Below are 24,262 nucleotides of genomic sequence, written 5' to 3'. Positions count from 1 at the left end.
TGTGTGCACATCAGCCATGATTGACTCCCATTTCCACCAGGTACTGTATAATTCCTAATGTGACTCACGAAATCATAATAAAATTTCAAATAAATCACAAAAAAGGCGAGACTATCTTAAGGTAGCAGTGCTGTACGACCCTAGTGGATTATTATTATTATAATAATGGGGGAGCGCTAAACCCGTAGGATTATACAGCGCATGTGAGGGGAGGGATGGAAGGTATTCAGGCTCAATTCAGGGAACTGAGCACAGATCTAATTCTCTAGATCAAAAGCCCCTCGCCAGTATCAAGGAATGTCCCTCGAGGGGTGACCCTAGTGGAGTGCTTCCTTTTTTATTATAATCTAACGTATGGTAGGGGAGTCCTCAAAGCATTGGGCTAAGTGGTTAACACTGGTCTGGGGGTTTTAGGATTCTGTCATGGGTTCAATTCTCTTCTGTGATTTGAGTGCTATTGTTTTAGTGCTTCTCCCCCCAAAATATATTGTAATATGGCCTTGGATCGAACCCGATTGCTTTCCATTCCTCATGTGTTGTATGACTTCTACAAGTTTAGCGCATCCTCGATTATAATAATAGTAATTCGCAGACTTTTTGGCATGTTAATTAACGTGTCTGCTGGAAATGCTACTTCTGTGTGAGCAGTCTTTAAAAGATCAAGATAGTTGATAGGTAAATATACACCTGACCTTGCTCCCATTTTTAACATAAGTGAAAAAGTAGCAGACCTAGTTTGGGTATTGTTTTCATGTTTCCTAAGGCCTACATTTTTCCCCTTCAATCAAAACCCAAATGGAAAAAGCGACCCATTGAACTTTACCTCTACTGATAAATCGTACAATGTCCCCTTACATTTCAAGTTGTATCAACAGTATGTGCCAACCTATGATAGCTGGGTCTGATGACAAATGCTCATGGGCTGTAATCCTTACTTCCCACAGCACTTAGTCTTCCTCTTTCATCTTTTCAATCAGTCCTTACTTCCCACAGCACTTAGTCTTCCTCTTTCATCTTTTCAATCAGGTATGGTTCGAAGTTGTTTTACCCATACAGTGGAAAACGTCAGTAATTTTTAATGTTCGTCAACCAGGTACTTTATTTTAGGATAAGACCCTAGTGGGCTTAGCGCTTGGTTTTGATCATAATATTTTAGGATAAGATCTGTATAATTATAGACAAATAGCCCCTACTATCTCTATCTGTAATTTTAGAAAAATCGGTAACACCTCATATTTTAGACCAGAAACACCCCTTAATTTGACAATAAATGATCACTCTATCGGCCACCCCTCAAGGTAGGTGCCTTGATTCTGGTGGGGGCTCTTGATCCAAGACTTTTTCTTCTTCAGATCAAACCTGATTGCCTCCCATTTCCTGGGCACTATATGGTCCCCCTACGGATTTTGTGCTTCCCACTGATTAAAATAAATTATCGACCAACCCCTCAATGAAGATTCTTTGATGCTCTTTATCCCATTGCAAGGAATTGGATCTGCTCTCCCCTTCAATCAAACCTGATTACCTCCCCATTCCCAAGCATTGTACGACTCCTATGGGTTTAGTGCTTCCCTCAGAGTATGAAATAAAAATTAGGAAATTATTTTAAAGTTTAATTTGTGAAACAAATAGTCTAATATCGAGATCCTAGAAATGCATTTTTCAACATATAACTATTAAATTAAATTAAAAATCTCCAGATATTGTTTCAAATTTAGGGAAGAGCTTTGATGCTGGTGTTAGGCTCGTCATTCAATGAACTGGAGCTATTTTCTTGGCTCAAGCCTGATTATTTGTCATTCTTAGGCACTATATGACCAAAATGAACAGCACATAACCAAGAATATAACAATAATTTATTATTATTAATAGGTTAAAGTACAAATTCCAGTTTTTTTTAGCTTAGTTGCAAAAGTAGGAGTCCATCTTTGAACCAGTTTCAGTTTCAACCCTCAAGGCAGCTTCCTTGATGTTAGTAGGGGAGATCTTGATACATAAATTGAACCTGTGCTTCCCTTCCCTAGATCGAATATGAATGCTGTGTTATATAATACCTCTATGGGTTTCCCTCCCCCAATTAATGTAAAAATAATTACATTGATAAACATTGTGGTTCTATTAAATTAGTTCCCTAATTCTAAATAGAACCCCAGAAAATGAAAACCCGAGTTCTATAAAATTAGTTGCCCTAATTCACTATAGAACTCCAAATATCGCATATTAAAAAATAGAGGCAAAGGGCTTTAAGAAAACAATGTAATCATTTAGAAAAAAAATTAATGCATGTGCATTGCATATTGACCCACTGAAGATAAGTGCTTACTTGTGAATAATATTTTAGCGCTTAATCTGATTATATTATTTTGATTATTATTATAATCAAAAAGAAGCGCTAAGCCACAAGGACTATACAGCGCTGCAGGGCAGGAAGAAAGCGAGGGCATCAGGTGGCAAAAGGGAGATGGATGAGTAATAGGTTACGGATAACAGCAGGGCAGTGGATGGTGAAAGGGTAAAGGGCAGCAAGAGACTGAACTAGAAAGGGCTGAGGGGAGTGCGAAAAGTATCAGAGTTTGTGGAGTAAATCAGTCGTTGTCAAGAAGTCAATGAGAGAGTCAGGATTAAAGGAGGGTCCATCAGCAAGAAGGGAAGGTAAAGAGACGTTGGAGGTAAATTCTGCGTACTCGTTGATAGAGAGGGCAGTCTAACAGAATGTGGCTAATCGATACTGGAACTTGACACTGCTCACAGAGAGGAACAGGGTGCCTCTCCATGAGATACCCATGAGTAAGACGAGTGTGACCAATGCGAAGGCGGGAGAGAGTGGTCTCCCAACCTCGGCACTGATGACAAGAAGACGGCCAGTAACCTATGCTCGGTTTAATAGAATGAAGTTTGTTACCGAGCAGAGTTGACCAACGTTGTTGCCAACGGGTGCGAAGGTGGGTAGCTATTGCAGCAAAATAGTCCAGAAATGGAACACCTCGATAAGAAATTGGTAGGTCATGTACTGCTGACCGCGCAGCAGTGTCTGCCTGTTCATTGCCCTGTACGTCGACATGACCAGGGACCCAACAAAAAACAATATCTTTATGTTTGGTAGAGATACGGCGTAGCCAAAGTTGGATACAGAGAACTAGGGGATGAGATGTATCAAATTTTCATATAGCCTGTAGAGCACTAAGGGAGTCTGAGACTACAAATGATGACACAGGCATAGATGCGATACGAATAAGTGCTGCAAGAATGGCATACAGTTCAGCAGTAAAAATGCTAGCTGAAGATAGTAAATGTCCCTGCACGACGCTGTGAATGATGTATAGATTTATGTACCAAATTATATTTTAGTTTTTAAATTTTTAAGATGAGGTTTGGTGAATGCTTTAATGTAGATTATGATTATTACATTTATGGGAAGCCCTAAACCCGCAGGTGTCATAAAACGCTTCGAAGAAGGGTAGGCATTCGGGTTCAATCCAAGGAAAGAGTGAAGGTTAAGTTCCTTGGACCTGGATCAAGAGTCCCTTAATGGCATCAAGGAAGGAGAAATGCAAAATTAAAAAAAATAATCTACCTGATCAGAGGCAAGTGAAGGTAATATTATCTAATAAAGCAATCTACACTTATCACCTGGACGATTATATAATGACTTTAAAGTGTATAAAAATAATAACGTGTAGCATAGTGACATCATTATATAAAGGCATCACTCGTGTGTTGACATTAGCATCATAGAAGTCACTTTAAATTATAACACTTGGAAAAATAACTGCAGACACAAAAGTTGAGAACAGAAATAATTAAGAGACACTATCAAGATTTTTAAATAATAAGCAGCATCTAGTCCATTAGCCTTTTACTCAAGGTGTAATAGCACTCCGTGTTGGCTTAGGTGAACTTGTAGAGTCCAGTTTGGAGAGACTTGAAAATGTGCGAAGATCAGACGTTAGTGTAGTCTCTCTCTTTGTAAGTGGTGGGCCAGGCAAGGATGAGTCGAGGTGAGAAAGACGAGTGTCAGCGTGGGGAGCCACGGGATGTGTCGGTGTAGGGGGTGAACCACTGCCAGCATCCGACCCACCACTTGATCCACCATTAAGTGTCACACGCTCCCGAGGTGGATAGTGTTCTATGAGAGAGAACTCCCGTGCACCAGAAGGCGACCTTTCTTCATTATCGCTTTCTTTCCTCACATTAAGCCTGGCATCACGAAGAGACGCTGCCAAGCGTTGTCGACGTCTGTGATCAGTATGTCCTGGGTGCCTCACAACACTGTTCAAGCCATCCTGCTCAAACTGCGACCTGTGTGCCTGAGGTTCGGGTGTTGTAGATGGACTTGGTGTTGGGCTGCCGTGGGGGGTCATTAAGAAGCCATCTTCTACGCTAGACCTGGGAGACCTGCAGTTTCTTCTTGCCGCACCCATGCGTCGACCCTCTCCATTTTCCTGTTAAAATAATAACCACTGTTACTCAGCTGTCATACTAGTGTATCATAATCTTTAGTGTTAACATTTCTAACAAGAGGTGACGATTTTACAGCTGTATGCTTAACTCAGCTAAACAATTTAAAAGAGGTCCTTTGATGCTAGAGAAAGTTTTTGCTTTAAGGAATTGGAGTTACCCGAATTTTGCTTGGATTCAACATGATTACCTCCAATTTTCCAGGCTCTATATGATACCTATCAGTTAAAAATCCTCCCGTACTATTACACCTGGTGGTTTAGCCCTAGTTTTGATAATAACAATATTACTACTACAATATAATAATAATTATGTAGATGAATGGTTCAGAGAACCGACAAATTGATAATTTTTTTTTTTATATTTTTATTTAAGGACACAGTATACAATCTACATGTTGTTATACATAAAACTTAAAAAAAAAAAAAAAAAAAAAACTCAACACTGAGAAAAAACAAGCCTAACTAGGAATGAAACAGAAGAACCTACACCTGAACATTCCTTAACAAAAAAAGCTACATAACAAAACCTGTTACACTTATACATATTTTGTACAAAACTTTATATACAAAACATTAAGTATACACCAAAACATTTCTCATACAATTATTTTGTATAGTAACACCCCTCAAGGAAGGTTCCTTGATGTTGGTGAGGGGCTCTTGATTTAGGGAATTGGATCTATGCTCCAGTTCCCCGAATTAAGCCTGAATGCCTTCCACATCCCCCCCCAGGCGCTGTATAATCCTCCGGGTTTAGCGCTTCCCCCTTGATTATAATAATAATAATGTATAGTAACATATTATGTACATAGATTCTGGAAAACTAAAACCTCCTGACAATGTTGTCGAGGAGACTAAATCGTCCTCCCCACACCCCATATAACCCAAAAACACATCATATTGAACTTTGCATACTCTACAATAAATGATAAATAAGAAAAAATTTTCTAAGATGTGTGCCTCCTCCCATCACCCACCAGGTACACAGTATGAACAGGTGAAATATACCCTTAATCCGTGTGTATATACGTTCGTACCTCATTAACTTCCCAACAGGAAGGAATACTGAATAGGGCAATGTACAATGCCCACTATCGTACACAAAACATCTAACATTGACAAAGTTAAATATACAGGAAATACATGAGCCTGATGCACGCAGGCACCTCGTCCGTACTACAGTTGTTAAATAGGATAGGAATTCTAACAATAGTCTCTGAGGCAACAAAAACAAACCCCGCCTCTTTTACAACACAAATAATTCTTCGCTCATTATTTCCTAAAAAATTTTGTTTGGTCCGACTTTGAAAAGTATCGAAAGGACGCCTTGGCGAACCCACAGAATCAAGAAAATCTTACCAAAAACCTCCACCTCTCTCACAGAAGCTGCATTTCAAAACCCGAACACCCCACCCACACACACACAGACTCTCACACAGACACGCACACAGACACACACCACACACACACACCACACGCAACACACACACTCAAAACACACACACTCAAAACACACACACACAAAAGCCTTCACAGACAGGCCTTACATCATGTTATCTCACATACACTGGAGCATCCACCATCTCTTCTCTTCCTTACTACAATCATCTCCAAGTACTCATCACTCACCTCCGGAAGCCAACCCCTTGCTGCCTTTCCCCGGCACCAACTGTAGTAGTCGTGCCACAGTCAGTCCCCGATAACTCTCCGGAAAAAGAGCAACCCACTGACCCCCATATAAGCTCCTGTTCCTACCCACCGACCTATAAAAACTCGCCGCTAAGGCCTTGATCCTGACATTACCCCCCACCTCCCTCATTCCCCAAGAAACATACAAAAAATCAACCATTATATACCTTAACGCCCTCGCTACCTCATTAGACACTCCTCCCACGTCTAAAAGTAAAGCCCTAAGGACCCCCACCCTTCCCCCTTCCAATAATCCAAAAACACCCCTCAACCACACCCTTACATTTTCCAAAAAAGGACAAAAGTACACCACATGGAAAGCATTTTCCACGTCGCCACAATGCACACATGAAGCATCACTCACATATCCCATCTGCCTCAACACCTGTTTTTACGCCAATGTCCCCATGAGGAATCTGTATACCACTTCTCTCACCCTTGCTGGCATTCTTAGCTTTCGAAATTCCTCCCATATTACCCTCCAATTATATGTGGGGAAGACAGCCACCCCTTGCATCGTCTCCCGATGATACTCTACTCCCACCAGCCTCCCTATTCGCAAATGACGCACATCTCGCACTCTTAACATATACCTCAACATATCCTCACACACCTCCAGGTCCCTCCCACTCCACCAACAACGTAAGTCCCGCATCACCTCCCCCACACGCCGCCCCCAGACTACCCCCCCGCACTGAGGTATCTCACCTTGACGTATATTGCCCTCACCCTGGGCCCCAATGCCAACAAACCCAATCCCCCCTGACGCACCCCAGTCATTACTACATCACGTCCCAACCACGCCCTCCCATAACCCCATATATACCTTAATGCCCTCCTCTGTATGTCTGTTACATCACAATTTCTCAAGGGATATACTGCCGCCACTCCCCAAAACTTACTGTATACCAACGAATTCACAATCACAGCCCTTTGGTGCAACGTAACATCTCTGGCCCGAAGGCCACGTAGCCTACCCACTGCCCTGTCCCTAACTGCCTCTGAATTAATCTTTCTACTTTCCTGCCTGTCCGCTGTGTACCAAATCCCACAAATCTTAATCCGTTCTACTACATTCCATCCAAACCCCTGACTCAATCTCCCGCCTACCCAGGTGCCCACCTCTAACAACATCGACTTGCTTTTGTTTACCCTCATTCCTGTTACGGCCCCAAACTTCTCGATGACTCTACCCACCCTTGAAAAATCCTCCCTTCCACTAAGTAAGATCGTCGTATCATCAACGTAACCCACAACCCCCCCGTCATTCCCCTCAACCCCCTCCCCACACAACTCTCGGTCTACAAGCTCATAAAATGGGTTCTGAACGCAAGCAAATAATAGCTGTGAAAGTGGGCAACCCTGCCGCAAACCCCTCTCCATACTAATCCCAGAACCCAACCTACCGTTCACCTGCACACGCATGATCGCCCCCGCATACAATGCATCCACCCACCCTACCACCCTGGCACCAAAACCCAAATCACACAAACTCACGCAAAAACACCCTGTCCACACAATCATACGCATTCTCCCAATCAACCCCTAGAACCCCCCCCCTCCACAGCCCTCTAAGAAATCCCTTATGCGCCCATGTCCATCCCGCATACTCCTCCCTGGAATCCCAAACTGACCTCTGTGTAAAAGCGCTCCGAGGACTGCCTTCATTCTATTCCCTAGAATCTTTGCGAATACCTTATAGTCTGCGCACATTAAGGAAATTGCCCGGAAAGCACTCAGTGCCCGCGCCCCTTCCTTCTTTGGTACTAATACGACTATGCCTGTACATTGTGACTCGCCCATTCTCTTTCCATCTAGCATATTTTTCAAAACCCCAACTAAACAATGCCTCATGCACCCCCAATGAGCCCTATAAAAGTCAATAGGCAAACCGTCAATGCCTGGCGCCTTACCCGTATTCATGCTGAAGACCGCATCTGCCACCTCAGCCTCACTAATCTCAGCCTCCAACCCTACCCTATCCTTTTCTCCTATAGCCTTATGAACCCCCCTACCGAAAGACGCCTGCCCGGCGCCCCGCCTCCCACCCTCTCTCCATTTTCTCCTGAGCCATTCACCTGCATAAATGCTCATACTCTCAGTGGAGACGAAGACCTCACCTTCCGGGTAATCCCCCACTCCCGCACTAGTCTCTAACTGCAATAACGTGGTCACTCTCCTACGCTCCCTAAACTTGCGCAGCACATACCCAGTCGGTTTATCCCCCCACAACACATCATCCAACCCTGAACAAAAACGCATCGCGTCAAAACGTTCATTATGAATCTCCTCAATCCTACCTCAAAGCAGTGCTATATCTTCCCCCTCCCCACCCCCCCTCCCGTAACATGCCTGCAACTGTCCCTCCAAATAATTCTGCAAACCATATCTCCATCTTGCTTCCTCATGGCCCTTGACTCTATAAAAATTCGCAACTCCCACAATTCTACAAGCTCCATAGCCCAATCCCTATCTCCCCAAAACCCATTCCACCACTCATCAAATCCCCTTCCCCCCCTTCCCCCCGAGCAGCCGCACATTCAACTTCCAATAGCCGGGGTAAATCTGCACGGCACCTTCCCACGACAGATCCACTATCACTGCCCTATGGTCCGAGAAACCCACATCAAAAGTCTGCACCCTCCCGACCTCCAAACCCTTCATGACGTAAATCCTGTCTAGTCTTGCAGCATACCCCTTGCGAATGAACGTGTGCTCCACCATATAACCTCCTCCCCCTGCAACATCTACGACACCCACGTCCCTCAACACATCCCTCAGAACACGTAATGCACAACCCGCCCCCCTCGGTTCAACATCCTGGCCCCAAATTACACAATTCCAATCCCCACCAATAATGGTGATGGCAGGCAATCCCCGCAGATGGTACAATAAGTCTTCCCTCACAAAATCCGCTTTTACTCGTGTATTGCTCGACGCCGGCACATACACTCCTATGAAACATGCCCTTCTATCACCCCATACACCATCTACCCGCACAACCCTCCCCCCTGCCTCCTCCCAACCCGTGACACGCAAGGGGCTGGTCTCCTTAATCGCTATCGCCACCCCCCCTTTCAACTGCCAAGCACAACTAACGTACAACTTATACCCATGCAACAACAACCCACTACCAATCTTATGATTGTGTTCCTGCAAGAAACACACATCCACCTGGAACCTACGTAAGAACCATACTAACCACACAGTTTTGATCTCAGCCTTGAGACCGTTCACATTTAGAGTGACACCTGAAATTTATAAGAACGGCGGCTTCCCTCTATGCCTCTGTGGCTTGCCTACCATCCCTTTTCCTGTGCGTCGACCCGACGCCTCACCAGACTTTCCCCTGGCTCCTTCCCCACCTTTTCCCCTTTCACTACAGAAATCAGGATCCTCTAGATCCTTTTGGTCCAGCAACTCCTCATCTTTTGCCCAAGCTTTTTTGCCCGGCCTCTGCCCCGGCGTGAGTACCTCCTCGGCCTCAACCGTGCCAGCAGGCCTTTTTCTAGAACCACTACCCACACACATGTCTTCATCCAACAACTGCTCCTAATGGACCTCCACCTCCACCACTTGCTCTAAGCGAGTTCCACACAATGTTTGTACCACAGACTGCTGATCCTCCCTCACATCAGCCTCGGCAGCACTTAAGGTGGAGGTCCCCGACCCGTCCAAAAAAACTCTCAACACGTCCTCCAGTAAATCTTCCTGAGGACCATCTTTCCTTCCTGATGGAGCCCCCGACGGTCCTGTCTGCTCCCCCGAGCCTACCGGGAGTGTAACACAGGTACCGACCGTCGGTACTTCCCGATCAACCTCTACACTCCAACGACCACTCGTCCCTGCTTCCTCCTCTCCCAACTCAGGCATCAACTCACAAGGCCGCTGCTCCACTGCCAACGTACCAGGAGCCCTGGTAGGCTGCCTCCTAGGACACTGTGCTGCCATATGGTCGTAGGAGCTACATAATCGACAGGTCCTTCTCTGGCCAGCATAGTGTACAAAGACCTGCGTCCTGGAATCCACTAGCATGACGTAGGACGGTATAGGCCTAGCCAACGTCATTTTGAGGGTATAAGAACCCTCAGGTCGTCCCTCATATGGCCCATCTTTCCATACTCCCATCGTAGCCGAATGAACTTTACCATAACTGTTGAAGACCTCCTGTATACTATACGCAGTCGCCTCGAAAGGGACGTTTCTCACCTTCACCCACGTATAGTACCTAGATACGTCGTGCAAGACGACGTCCACTGCCGAATTCACAGTCACCTTCCTCTCCTGGTACTCGTCAACAAGTCTGTCGTAGACGCCGGTACGATTCAGTTTCAGGAATACTCTGGTCATCCCATTTAAGGCTACACCATATACTTCATCGTTGGGGACACCATAGACGTCTCTGATGATAGCGGGTAGCAATGTATTCATCGTTTCTCCAGTGAGCGTGCCACGTACCAGCTGTATACAAACAGTGTTGATCCGCTGACCCACTCGATATGCCATTTTGCCTTCCAGTTGCTAAAGGTCACCACCAGAGGGCAGGTGTAGCTACTAGGCGTGCGTCCTCTCTCCCCGGAGGTCGAGAGACGAATGTCAGAGAACCGACAAATTGATAAATTAGACCCAAATGTTGCACATGTGTCTAATGATGATAATAATATTATTATTATTATTATAATTATAATACACTAGTTAGACTAGTACAATAAGGGTGTTCAAAAGCAACATTATTACATCTACGTCTGCTGCTATATTCTTCATCCAGCGATCCCCACTCTTCTTTACTAGACGACTACCTCTTCCATGCTCCTAACTCTCGCTAGTTTCTGAGCTTCGCATATTTCATCTTTAGCACATCTGCCCTGCAGCGCTGTATGACCCTTGTCAGTTTAGAGCTTAGTTATGATTGAAATAATAATGATTATCTACGTCTGCTAGTTAGGCCTTTTCTTCCCTCATACATATAATGTAAAATCTCGTGTATTACAGCCGCCTCTTGAAGGATCATAGAATTAACTTATAATGGTCATGTACAAACTTGTACAACGTTTACATTCTTCATCAATATTCCAAAAGTAATTTACAAAAATTGAATGATAGGAAGTTTCTTTACTGGTTGACGTTGTATTTGTGTAAAGTTTATTATACGCTTCACAAATTAATTTTTATTCACGAAAATATTATAATGTTGTACAAACATTGGTAATAAAAAAAAAAAGATCAGATAAAATGTATAAACTAGGAGGCAAGAACCTACATTATTATTAAATTTTGGGAAAGTGCTAAATCCTTAGGGAGCATACAGCACCTGGGAAATGAGAAGCAATTAAATTCCATCCAAAGAAAGGGGAAAAGTTTAACTCCATGGATCAAAAGCCTCTCATCAGCATCACTGAACCTCCCTGGAGGAGTGGAAGAGTTTCAGACAAGAAGGATCTGTAGTAATTATTATACAAACCTTATTACTAGAGGAGCATATAAACCACATAACATAAGCAGTTCTTGCGTAATGAGGCTTCTGATAGCCAAAGTTTTGAGATAGACGTGAGAAATAAATATTATGTAAACCTATAAGTTTTACTATTATTAGCAGTAAGTTATTTATAATAATAATACGGGCAGTAAAACTAACTTTTGTGTTAGGGTTGGGTCGTTGTCTTGTAGGTCTGGCGAGCACCTCAGGAGAGACTGATGACCCAGGTATTATGGAGCTTCCAGCAGCGTCCTGGCGTCGCCTTCCATCACTACTGATAGGTGGCAGACGACCACTGCTGCTCACAACACCAACTTTCAACTTAATCTCAAGTTTAGATCAGAATGAAAATATGACAACACAATATTTTTCTGGGGAAGCTACATTGTGGTCAAAGGCTCTTTTAAATGGACTCAACTACATTTAAAACTCTAAAATCCATAACAACCCTCTGAAGATTAATATGAGAGAAGATATCCTTTACAATATTTAACCTCAACCTTATAAGCTAAATTTTAATATTGAAAAATACATTACTAGTACTTTGGTGTTAAAAATAGTCAAAAGACTGCAGAGGTACATAATGGATCCAGGGATTGCGCCACTAAGTTTTTAATTCAAGTTTATTCTCTAGGTTACAATGTGGGGTTTACAGGTTTTGGGTATTTTGTAGTTTACATGTTATAAAATACTAATTACAGAGGGGGCCACTAGGACACCTAGCATGGCTAGGCATTTCGAGCAGACTTAGATTAATTCTTAACATTAAATCCTTACAGATTAAGGTATTAAGGCTAAGTGACTACATCATAATTTGTGAGTTTAGCAATGTGAATGGTTTTGTTTTGGCACAATACAAGGTGTCTATATTTGAGTATCATAGGCAAACTTATGACTAGTTAGGATTTATTTTAAGATTAAGATTAGTATTTCTGGGTTTATAGTCAGTGGGTGAGTGAGTGTAATTGTGAACCACCAGGTGGTTATCATGTAGTTAGTTGTCGGGGTGGATCGGAGAGCTTAATAAGTTACAGTGGTAATGTACTACATGTTTATATCTGGTGAAAACCGTAATGAGTTATTTAAGCAGACATGAATTAAGTAGAGAGAAAATACAATGTAGTTTACACGTGGTTCCGATTTTAAACAAGTTTAAGTGGTTATAAGTAAGTAAGTAAGTTTATTCAGGTATACACAAATACAGTTACATAGAATTATCATACATAGCAGCATATGTGTAGAGAACCTAGGATAACCCAAAAAAGTCAGACAGAGTGACTTATTTCCATTGGGGTCCTTTTACCTTATTATTATAATATAAAGGTTATAATATTTTCTTATTATTCTATAATGAAGATAACATCTTATTATCATACTAAAAAGACTATCTACTACACGAGGGTCATTAAGACTATCTACAATACAAGGGTCATTACTAGGAATAAGGTAAAATTTACACGTATGTTAAATAAAAAATAGAAAATCATTCCCCTCCCTTTCTGTAGCATAGAAGGGTTCTGGGCAAAGTCATGGTGTTTTTCCAGAATGGTTTGTAATATGCCTGTGGAAAATACTGTATATATTTTCCGGAAATACGGTAATTTATAGGTAAATAGATGCCCTGTATTGTATTTTTAAAAGAAGTATGTTATCGAAAATGGGAAACCTGCGGCTGGGGAGGCGAGTCGCCATTTTGGTTTGAATGAGCCAAGTAAACGTTAGTGTAATGGGAAGAATTTTTCGTGCTCTAGAGGTTAAAATTGGGCTGACACCTCTCAAATAGGAGGCGAAATTGTTGGATGTGCATTCCTGCATAATTTGAGAATCAGGCGACAGGACAGGACAACTCCAGGAACCTCAGATAAGCTGTGTAAATTATGTTTAATTTCTGGCCAGTATTATTATAATGAATGTAGACAGGGGGGTTTTCTGAGTATGATACACATTAAACTCCAGTCAAATTGGTGAGTGTTATGATTAAGATATATTCTCCTTCTGTTATATAAATGTGTTTACATATAATCATTTTTTAATTTAATATAGTCCACAAATTTATATATTTACCAGCATTCCTGGTGTATGCATATTTCATTCATAATTAACAGGTCCAGAGCAACTTGTGGTTATGAGAGTGGTAGGTATCGAAGGGGGACATTTTTTGCGACCTAGGTGTCCCAAATTCCTACTTGTCTATGTAACATTGATAAATAATAATTATCTTTGTTATCATTTACTGTTATGTACATAATTAGTTACATTCAGATAAATGCAATTTTCCACAATGCCACTGGACATTCATCTGTAAAAAATTTGCATTTGTGGTCAGAGTGGGGCCCATGCCAACCTTCCTATGGTGTATAAATATACCTAGTTGGATGAATCTTATTATAGCCAGCTGGCTCAGTGGCTTATGCACTGGCCTGGAGTTTTACGACTCACTTGCCGCGAGTTCACTCCCCACCCACACCATGCTTTGTTTGCAATCATATTACAATTTTGTGATTCAGAATACCTCGGCCCGAGTCATAACCAGGTCTCGCGGTGGCTAATGGCCTGATCAACTAGGCTGTTACTGCTGGCCGCACGTAAACCGACGTACAAACCACAGCCCAGCTGGTCAGGTACTGACTCTAGGTCTCTGTCCAGCTCCCTTTTGAAGACAGTCAGGGGTCTGTTGGTAATCCCCCTTATGTATGCTGGGAGGCAGCCGAACAGTCATGGGCTTCTGACACTTATTGTGGTGTCTCTTAGTGTACTCATGGTGCCCCTGCTTTTCACAGGGGGATGTTGCACCGCCTGCCGAGTCTTTTGCTTTCGTAAAGAGTGATTTCCGTGTGCAGATTTGGGACTAGTCCCTCTAAGATTTCCTAAGTGTATATTATGTATCTTTCTCACCTGCGTTCCAAGGAGTACAGGCCAAGGGACTTTAACCGTTTCCAGTAATTTAGGTGCTTTATTGTACCTATACGTGCAGTGAAAGTTCTCTGTATATTCTCCAGGTCTGCAATTTTGCCTGTCTTGAAAGGGGCCGTTAGTGTACAGCAATATTCTAGCCTAGAGAGAACAAGTGATTGGAAGAGAATCATCACTGGCTTGGCATCCCTAGCTCTGAAGGTTCTCATTATCCATCCTATCATTTTCCTATCAGATGTGATAGAAATATTGTTGTGGTTTCTGGAAATGAGATTCTCTGACAATATCACTCCCAGGTTGTCTATGAATTCATTAATTTTATCGCATTCCAGCACATGACGCAAAGAGTGACAGTCATCCTTCTGGCAAAGTTTACATTTAGTTGTGTACATCACAGACAAGTCTCCTTATACCTGCTACCCCTGTTAGAAACAGATATGTACCTAGGTGTAAGTCGACTATTGTTGACTGCATCCTGGGGTAGAGGACAGAAAGGCCCCAATGGAAGTAAGCCCTACTTCTTGGCCTCATGAATTATGCTATTTAACCCTAGGCGCTAATACTCTGAATACCTTTAGTGGTGAGAAGGTGGATCTGTCAGGGGGTATTACTTATATTGTTTTGGGTGGGAGATGTGTGCTGTGCGCTGGGTGATGTGTGATGTGTGCTGGGTGATGTGTGATGTGTGATGTGTGCTGTGTGATGTGTGCTGGGTGATGTGTGATGTGTGCTGTGTGATGTGTGCTGTGTGATGTGTGCTGGGTGATGTGTGCTGTGTGTTGTGTGCTGGGTGATGTGTGCTGTGTGTTGTGTGCTGGGTGATGTGTGATGTGTGTTGTGTGCTGGGTGATGTGTGATGTGTGCTGTGTGATGTGTGCTGGGTGATGTGTGATGTGTGCTGTGTGATGTGTGCTGTGTGATGTGTGCTGGGTGATGTGTGATGTGTGCTGTGTGATGTGTGCTGTGTGATGTGTGCTGGGTGATGTGTGATGTGTGCTGTGTGATGTGTGCTGGGTGATGTGTGATGTGTGCTGTGTGATGTGTGCTGGGTGATGTGTGATGTGTGCTGTGTGATGTGTGCTGTGTGATGTGTGCTGGGTGATGTGTGCTGTGTGTTGTGTGCTGGGTGATGTGTGCTGTGTGTTGTGTGCTGGGTGATGTGTGATGTGTGTTGTGTGCTGGGTGATGTGTGATGTGTGCTGTGTGATGTGTGCTGGGTGATGTGTGATGTGTGCTGTGTGATGTGTGCTGTGTGATGTGTGCTGGGTGATGTGTGATGTGTGCTGTGTGATGTGTGCTGTGTGATGTGTGCTGGGTGATGTGTGATGTGTGCTGTGTGATGTGTGCTGGGTGATGTGTGATGTGTGCTGTGTGATGTGTGCTGGGTGATGTGTGATGTGTGCTGTGTGATGTGTGCTGTGTGATGTGTGCTGGGTGATGTGTGCTGTGTGTTGTGTGCTGGGTGATGTGTGCTGTGTGTTGTGTGCTGGGTGATGTGTGATGTGTGTTGTGTGCTGGGTGATGTGTGATGTGTGCTGTGTGATGTGTGCTGGGTGATGTGTGATGTGTGCTGTGTGATGTGTGCTGTGTGATGTGTGCTGGGTGATGTGTGCTGTGTGTTGTGTGCTGGGTGATGTGTGCTGTGTGTGTGCTGGGTGATGTGTGATGTGTGTTGTGTGCTGGGTGATGTGTGATGTGTGTTGTGTGCTGGGTGATGTGTGCTGTGTGTTGTGTGCTGGGTGATGTGTGATGTGTGCTGGGTGATGTGTGATGTGTGCTGTGCGCTGGGTGATGTGTGATGTGTGCTGGGTGATGTGTGATGTGTGATGTGTGCTGGGTGATGTGTGATATGTGCTGGGTGATGTGTGTTGTGTGCTGGGTGATGTGTACTGTGTGATGTGTGCTGTGCGCTGGGTGATGTGTGATGTGTTCTGGGTGATGTGTGATGTGTGATGGGTGATGTGTGTTGTGTGCTGTGTGATGTGTGCTGTGTGTTGTGTGCTGGGTGATGTATGTTGTGTGCTGTGTGATGTGTGTGGTGTGCTGGGTGATGTGTGTTGTGTGATGTGTGCTGTGAGCTGTGTGATGTGTGCTGTGTGATGTGTGCTGTGTGATGTGTGCTGTGTGATGTGTGCTGGGTGATGTGTGTTGTGTGCTGTGTGATGTGTGCTGTGTGTTGTGTGCTGGGTGATGTGTGTTGTGTGCTGTGTGATGTGTGCTGGGTAATGTGTGTTGTGTGCTGTGTGATGTGTGCTGGGTGATGTGTGTTGTGTGATGTGTGCTGTGAGCTGTGTGATGTGTGCTGTGTGATGTGTGCTGGGTGATGTGTGATGTGTGCTGGGTGATGTGTGTTGTGTGCTGTGTGCTGTGTGCTGTGAGCTGTGTGATGTGTGCTGGGTGATGTGTGCTGTGTGATGTGTGCTGGGTGATGTGTGTTGTGTGCTGTGTGATGTGTGCTGTGTGATGTGTGCTGGGTGATGTGTGCTGTGTGATGTGTGCTGGGTGATGTGTGTTGTGTGCTGTGTGATGTGTGCTGTGTGTTGTGTGCTGGGTGATGTGTGTTGTGTGCTGTGTGATGTGTGCTGGGTGATGTGTGTTGTGCTGTGTGCTGTGAGCTGTGTGATGTGTGCTGTGTGATGTATGCTGGGTGATGTGTGATGTGTGCTGGGTGATGTGTGTTGTGTGCTGTGTGATGTGTGCTGTGAGCTGTGTGATGTGTGCTGGGTGATGTGTGCTGTGTGATGTGTGCTGGGTGATGTGTGGTGTGTGCTGGGTGATGTGTGTTGTGTGATGTGTGCTGGGTGATGTGTGATGTGTGCTGGGTGATGTGTGCTGGGTGATGTGTGTTGTGTGCTGTGTGATGTGTGTTGTGTGCTGTGTGCTGTGCTGTGTGATGTGTGCTGGGTGATTTGTGCTGGGTGATGTGTGCTGTGTGATGTGTGCTGTGTGATGTGTGCTGTGTGATGTGTGCTGTGTGATGTGTGCTGTGTGATGTGTGCTGTGTGCTGTGTGATGTGTGCAGGGTGATGTGTGCTGTGTGATGTGTGCTGGGTGATGTGTGTTGTGTGCTGTGTGATGTGAGCTGTGTGATGTGTGCTGGGTGATGCGTGCTGTGTGATGTGTGTTGTGTGCTGTGTGATGTGTGCTGTGTGATGTGTGCTGGGTGATGGGTGATGTGTGATGTGTGCTGTGAGCTGTGTGATGTGTGCTGGGTGATGTGTGCTGTGTGATGTGTGCTGGGTGATGTGTGATGTGTGCTGGGTGATGTGTGCTGGGTGATGTGTGCTGGGTGATGTGTGCTGGGTGATGTGTGCTGGGTGATGTGTGCAGGGTGATGTGTGCTGGGTGATGTGTGCTGGGTGATGTGTGCTGGGTGATGTGTGCTGGATGATGTGTGATGGGTGATGTGTGCTGGGTGATGTGTGCTGGGTGATGTGTGCTGGGTGATGTGTGCTGGGTGATGTGTGCTGAGTGATGTGTGCTGGGTGATGTGTGCTGGGTGATGTGTGCTGGGTGATGTGTGCTGGGTGATGTGTGCTGGGTGATGTGTGCTGTGTGATGTGTGCTGGGTGATGTGTGCTGGGTGATGTGTGCTGGGTGATTTGTGCTGGGTGATGTGTGCTGGGTGATTTGTGCTGGGTGATGTGTGCTGGGTGATTTGTGCTGGGTGATTTGTGCTGGGTGATGTGTGCTGGGTGATGTGTGCTGGGTGATGTGTGCTGGGTGATGTGTGCTGGGTGATGTGTGCTGGGTGATGTGTGCTGGGTGATTTGTGTTGGGTGATTTGTGCTGGGTGATGTGTGCTGGGTGATTTGTGCTGGGTGATGTGTGCTGGGTGATTTGTGCTGGGTGATTTGTGCTGGGTGATTTGTGCTGGGTGATGTGTGCTGGGTGATGTGTGCTGGGTGATGTGTGCTGGGTGATGTGTGCTGGGTGATGTGTGCTGGGTGATTTGTGCTGGGTGATTTGTGCTGGGTGATGTGTGCTGGGTGATTTGTGCTGGGTGATGTGTGCTGGGTGATTTGTGCTGGGTGATTTGTGCTGGGTGATGTGTGCTGGGTGATGTGTGCTGGGTGATGTGTGCTGGGTGATGTGTGCTGGGTGATGTGTGCTGGGTGATGTGTGCTGGGTGATGTGTGCTGGGTGATGTGTGCTGGGTGATGTGTGCTGGGTGATGTGTGCTGGGTGATGTGTGCTGGGTGATGTGTGCTGGGTGATGTGTGCTGGGTGATTTGTGCTGGGTGATTTGTGCTGGGTGATTTGTGCTGGGTGATGTGTGCTGGGTGATGTGTGCTGGGTGATGTGTGCTGGGTGATTTGTGCTGGGTGATTTGTGTTGGGTGATTTGTGCTGGGTGATGTGTGCTGGGTGATGTGTGCTGGGTGATGTGTGCTGGGTGTTGATGGCATTAAGAAGATCAGGAAGAATTAAAGCGTGAAGGTGACCAGTGATTCGTAAGAATGTGTATTTATTAAGGCTTAGCGCCATTTTTGAACTCAGTAATAGGAATAAAGTGTATAACAGAGTAACAGTATTTTTTCATGAGCGGCCGAGCGGACACACTGCACGTCTTACTTGACACAATATGGAAATGAAAACGAGATTTGAGTAGCAACTAAAATAACTGAAGTATATTAAGTAGAAATATGCTAAATATTTGTTATGGTATGACTGAACAGTGATGCTAAATATTATTAATACAGATTAGCAAGAAAAATATATAATAAGAGACTACTGTCTCTATTGTACTTTAAAACATTTAATTTTAACTATATATGATGATATAAATAACATTAGAAAACTAAAGCCTCCAAGGTTACAGAAGAGTGTGAGGATATCAATCATTTAGAAGTGTACTTACGCATCTAGGGCCAGAGAAGTGCGTTATTTAGAAGTGTACTTACGCATCTAGGGCCAGAGAAGTGCGTTATTTAGACGCGTACTTACGCATCTAGGGCCAGAGAAGTGCGCTATTTAGAAGTGTACTTACGCATCTAGGGCCAGAGAAGTGCGCTATTTAGAAGTGTACTTACGCATCTAGGGCCAGAGAAGTGCGTTATTTAGACGCGTACTTACGCATCTAGGGCCAGAGAAGTGCGCTATTTAGAAGTGTACTTACGCATCTAGGGCCAGAGAAGTGCGCGAGTCGCTGGTGGAGCTGACATCAATGGCTGAGATAATACCAGATGTAGTGGTGTCAGAGGAGCCACTTCCTCTTTTGCGTCCAGACTTGTGGCGTGCAGAGAGTGAACCTGAGCGTGAAGACGCAGCTGTTGTTGAGCTGCTGTCACCTCTCTCCCCTCTACTCTGGTACTGCTCCAATGCTTCAAGCTCCCTCTCACGTTCCTGTAACAAACTTATATTACATACTGTCAAGGGGTGTGCAGACTCCATCCTCCATTCGCTAATGTCGAGACGAACTCGCTATCTAACAAGCTCATTCATCAGATTGTTCTTATACAACACAAGTAATGTCATGGTATGTGTATTTGTCTTTATTCTTTAATAACGAGGCAGCGATAAACCCGACGGGGCCTATAGCTCCTGGGAAACGGGAGGCATTCAGTTGCGATCTATGGAAGGGTAAGATCAATCTAATTCCTTAAATGAAGTCACTCACCAGCATCAAGGCACCTAGCTCCCTTGAGTCACTCACCAGCATCAAGGCACCTAGCTCCCTTGAGTCACTCACCAGCATCAAGGCACCTAGCTCCCTTGAGTCACTCACCAGCATCAAGGCACCTACCTCCCTTGAGTCACTCACCAGCATCAAGGCACCTAGCTCCCTTGAGTCACTCACCAGCATCAAGGCACCTAGCTCCCTTGAGTCACTCACCAGCATCAAGGCACCTAGCTCCCTTGAGTCACACACCAGCATCAAGGCACCTAGCTCCCTTGAGTCACTCACCAGCATCAAGGCACCTAGCTCCCTTGAGTCACTCACCAGCATCAAGGCACCTAGCTCCCTTGAGTCACTCACCAGCATCAAGGCACCTAGCTCCCTTGAGTCACTCACCAGCATCAAGGCACCTAGCTCCCTTGAGTCACTCACCAGCATCAAGGCACCTAGCTCCCTTGAGTCACTCACCAGCATCAAGGCACCTAGCTCCCTTGAGTCACTCACCAGCATCAAGGCACCTAGCTCCCTTGAATCACACACCAGCATCAAGGCACCTAGCTCCCTTGAGTCACTCACCAGCATCAAGGCACCTAGCTCCCTTGAGTCACACACCAGCATCAAGGCACCTAGCTCCCTTGAGTCACACACCAGCATCAAGGCACCTAGCTCCCTTGAGTCACTCACCAGCATCAAGGCACCTAGCTCCCTTGAGTCACACACCAGCATCAAGGCACCTAGCTCCCTTGAGTCACTCACCAGCATCAAGGCACCTAGCTCCCTTGAGTCACTCACCAGCATCAAGGCACCTAGCTCCCTTGAGTCACTCACCAGCATCAAGGCACCTAGCTCCCTTGAGTCACACACCAGCATTAAGGCACCTACCTCCCTTGAGTCACTCACCAGCATCAAGGCACCTAGCTCCCTTGAGTCACTCACCAGCATCAAGACACCTAGCTCCCTTGAGTCACTCACCAGCATCAAGGCACCTAGCTCCCTTGAGTCACTCACCAGCATCAAGGCACCTACCTCCCTTGAGTCACTCACCAGCATCAAGGCACCTAGCTCCCTTGAGTCACTCACCAGCATCAAGACATCTGGCTCCCTTGAGTCACTCACCAGCATCAAGGCACCTAGCTCCCTTGAGTCACTCACCAGCATCAAGGCACCTACCTCCCTTGAGTCACTCACCAGCATCAAGGCACCTACCTCCCTTGAGTCACTCACCAGCATCAAGGCACCTAGCTCCCTTGAGTCACTCACCAGCATCAAGACATCTGGCTCCCTTGAGTCACTCACCAGCATCAAGGCACCTAGCTCCCTTGAGTCACTCACCAGCATCAAGGCACCTACCTCCCTTGAGTCACTCACCAGCATCAAGACATCTGGCTCCCTTGAGTCACTCACCAGCATCAAGGCACCTACCTCCCTTGAGTCACTCACCAGCATCAAGGCACCTACCTCCTGGAGTTTACCTGGAGAGAGTTCCGGGGGTCAACGCCCCCGCGGCCCGGTCTGTGACCAGGCCTCCTGGTGGATCAGAGCCTGATCAACCAGGCTGTTACTGCTGGCTGCACGCAAACCAACGTACGAGCCACAGCCCGGCTGGTCAGGAACCGACTTTAGGTGCTTGTCCAGTGCCAGCTTGAAGACTGCCAGGGGTCTGTTGGTAATCCCCCTTATGTATGCTGGGAGGCAGTTGAACAGTCTCGGGCCCCTGACACTTATTGTATGGTCCCTTAACGTGCTAGTGACACCCCTACTTTTCATTGGGGGGATGTTGCATCGTCTGCCAAGTCTTTTGCTTTCGCAGTGAGTGATTTTCGTGTGCAAGTTCGGTACTAGTCCCTCTAGGATTTTCCAGGTGTATATAATCATGTATCTCTCCCGCCTGCGTTCCAGGGAATACAGGTTTAGGAACCTCAAGCGCTCCCAGTAATTGAGGTGTTTTATCTCCGTTATGCGCGCCGTGAAGGTTCTCTGTACATTTTCTAGGTTAGCAATTTCACCTGCCTTGAAAGGTGCTGTTAGTGTGCAGCAATATTCCAGCCTAGATAGAACAAGTGACCTGAAGAGTGTCATCATAGGCTTGGCCTCCCTAGTTTTGAAGGTTCTCATTATCCATCCTGTCATTTTTCTAGCAGATGCGATTGATACAATGTTATGGTCCTTGAAGGTGAGATCCTCCGACATGATCACTCCCAGGTCTTTGACGTTGGTGTTTCGCTCTATTTTGTGGCCAGAATTTGTTTTGTACTCTGATGAAGATTTAATTTCCTCGTGTTTACCATATCTGAGCAATTGAAATTTCTCATCGTTGAACTTCATATTGTTTTCTGCAGCCCACTGAAAGATTTGGTTGATGTCCGCCTGGAGCCTTGCAGTGTCTGCAATGGAAGACACTGTCATGCAGATTCGGGTGTCATCTGCAAAGGAAGACACGGTACTGTGGCTGACATCCTTGTCTATGTCGGATATGAGGATGAGGAACAAGATGGGAGCTAGTACTGTGCCTTGTGGAACAGAGCTTTTCACCGTAGCTGCCTCGGACTTTACTCTGTTGACTACTACTCTCTGTGTTCTGTTAGTGAGGAAATTATAGATCCATCGACCGACTTTTCCTGTTATTCCTTCAGCACGCATTTTGTGCGCTATTACGCCATGGTCACACTTCCCGAAGGCTTTTGCAAAGTCTGTATATATTACATCTGCATTCTTTTTGTCTTCTAGTGCATCTAGGACCTTGTCGTAGTGATCCAATAGTTGAGACAGACAGGAGCGACATGTTCTAAACCCATGTTGCCCTGGGTTGTGTAACTGATGGGTTTCTAGATGGGTGGTGATCTTGCTTCTTAGGACCCTTTCAAAGATTTTTATGATATGGGATGTTAGTGCTATCGGTCTGTAGTTCTTTGCTGTTGCTTTACTGCCCTCTTTGTGGAGTGGGGCTATGTCTGTTGTTTTTAGTAACTGTGGGACGACCCCCGTGTCCATGCTCCCTCTCCATAGGATGGTAAAGGCTCGTGATAGGGGCTTCTTGTAGTTCTTGATGAACACGGAGTTCCATGAGTCTGGCCCTGGGGCAGAGTGCATGGGCATGTCATTTATCGCCTGTTCGAAGTCATTTGGCGTCAGGATAACATCGGATAGGCTCGTGTTAACCAAATTCTGTGGCTCTCTCATAAAAAAATCATTTTGATCTTCGACTCTCAGTCTGGTTAGCGGCTTGCTAAAAACTGAGTCATATTGGGACTTGAGTAGCTCACTCATTTCCTTGCTGTCATCTGTGTAGGACCCATCTTGTTTAAGTAGGGGTCCAATACTGGACGTTGTTCTCGACTTTGATTTGGCATAGGAGAAGAAATACTTTGGGTTTCTTTCGATTTCATTTATGGCTTTTAGTTCTTCCCGCGATTCCTGACTCCTATGAGATTCCTTTAGCTTAAGTTCGATGCTTGCTATTTCTCTGACCAGTGTCTCCCTACGCATTTCAGATATATTGACCTCTTTTAGCCGCTCTGTTATTCTTTTCCGTCGCCTGTAAAGGGAGCGCCTCTCTCTTTCTATTTTACATCTACTCCTCCTTTTTCTTAGAGGAATAAGTCTTGTGCATACATCGAGTGCCACCAAGTTAATCTGTTCTAGGCATAAGTTGGGGTCTGTGTTGCTTAGTATATCTTCCCAGCTTATATCGGTTAGGACTTGGTTTACTTGGTCCCACTTTATGTTTTTGTTATTGAAGTTGAATTTGGTGAATGCTCCCTCGTGACTAGTCTCATTTTGTCGGTCTGGGGCTCCACGCATACATGTCTGAACCTCAATTATGTTGTGATCTGAGTATATTGTTTTTGATATGGTGACATTTCTTATCAGATCATTATTGTTAGTGAAGATGAGGTCTAGTGTATTCTCCAGTCTAGTAGGCTCTATTATTTGCTGGTTTAAATTGAATTTTGTGCAGAGATTTAAAAGCTCGTGTGCCCTTGAGAGGCATGGCATGTGCAGTGTATCATGTATCAAAACACCTTTTATCTTAAACTAAACAATGTAACAACACAACACCACTTATCTGACACTAAACAAAGTACTAACACCACACCTTTTACCT

The 24,262-nt window shown here is 45.2% G+C and overlaps 1 protein-coding gene across 4 annotated transcripts in view; it reads right to left on the bottom strand.

Moving 5' to 3' along the window:
• Nucleotides 1-1,598: 1,598 nt before the first annotated feature.
• LOC128696742 (lebercilin-like protein) overlaps nt 1,599-24,262 on the bottom strand; it is an 88,143-nt gene continuing 65,479 nt past the window's right edge. For all 4 annotated transcript variants that reach the window (XM_053788115.2, XM_053788124.2, XM_053788131.2 and 1 more), the window contains 3 exons: nt 19,657-19,883; nt 11,785-11,923; nt 1,599-4,442 (listed from right to left, as the gene is read on the bottom strand). In XM_053788115.2, coding sequence (XP_053644090.2) covers nt 3,861-4,442; nt 11,785-11,923; nt 19,657-19,883 — 948 coding nt within the window. In that variant the 3' untranslated portion in view covers nt 1,599-3,860. The remainder of the gene's footprint in view (nt 4,443-11,784; nt 11,924-19,656; nt 19,884-24,262) is intronic.

This window comes from Cherax quadricarinatus, chromosome 31, assembly GCF_038502225.1.
Source record: "Cherax quadricarinatus isolate ZL_2023a chromosome 31, ASM3850222v1, whole genome shotgun sequence".
Lineage (NCBI taxonomy): Eukaryota > Metazoa > Arthropoda > Malacostraca > Decapoda > Parastacidae > Cherax > Cherax quadricarinatus.
This window is presented reverse-complemented; position numbering and strand designations above follow the sequence as displayed.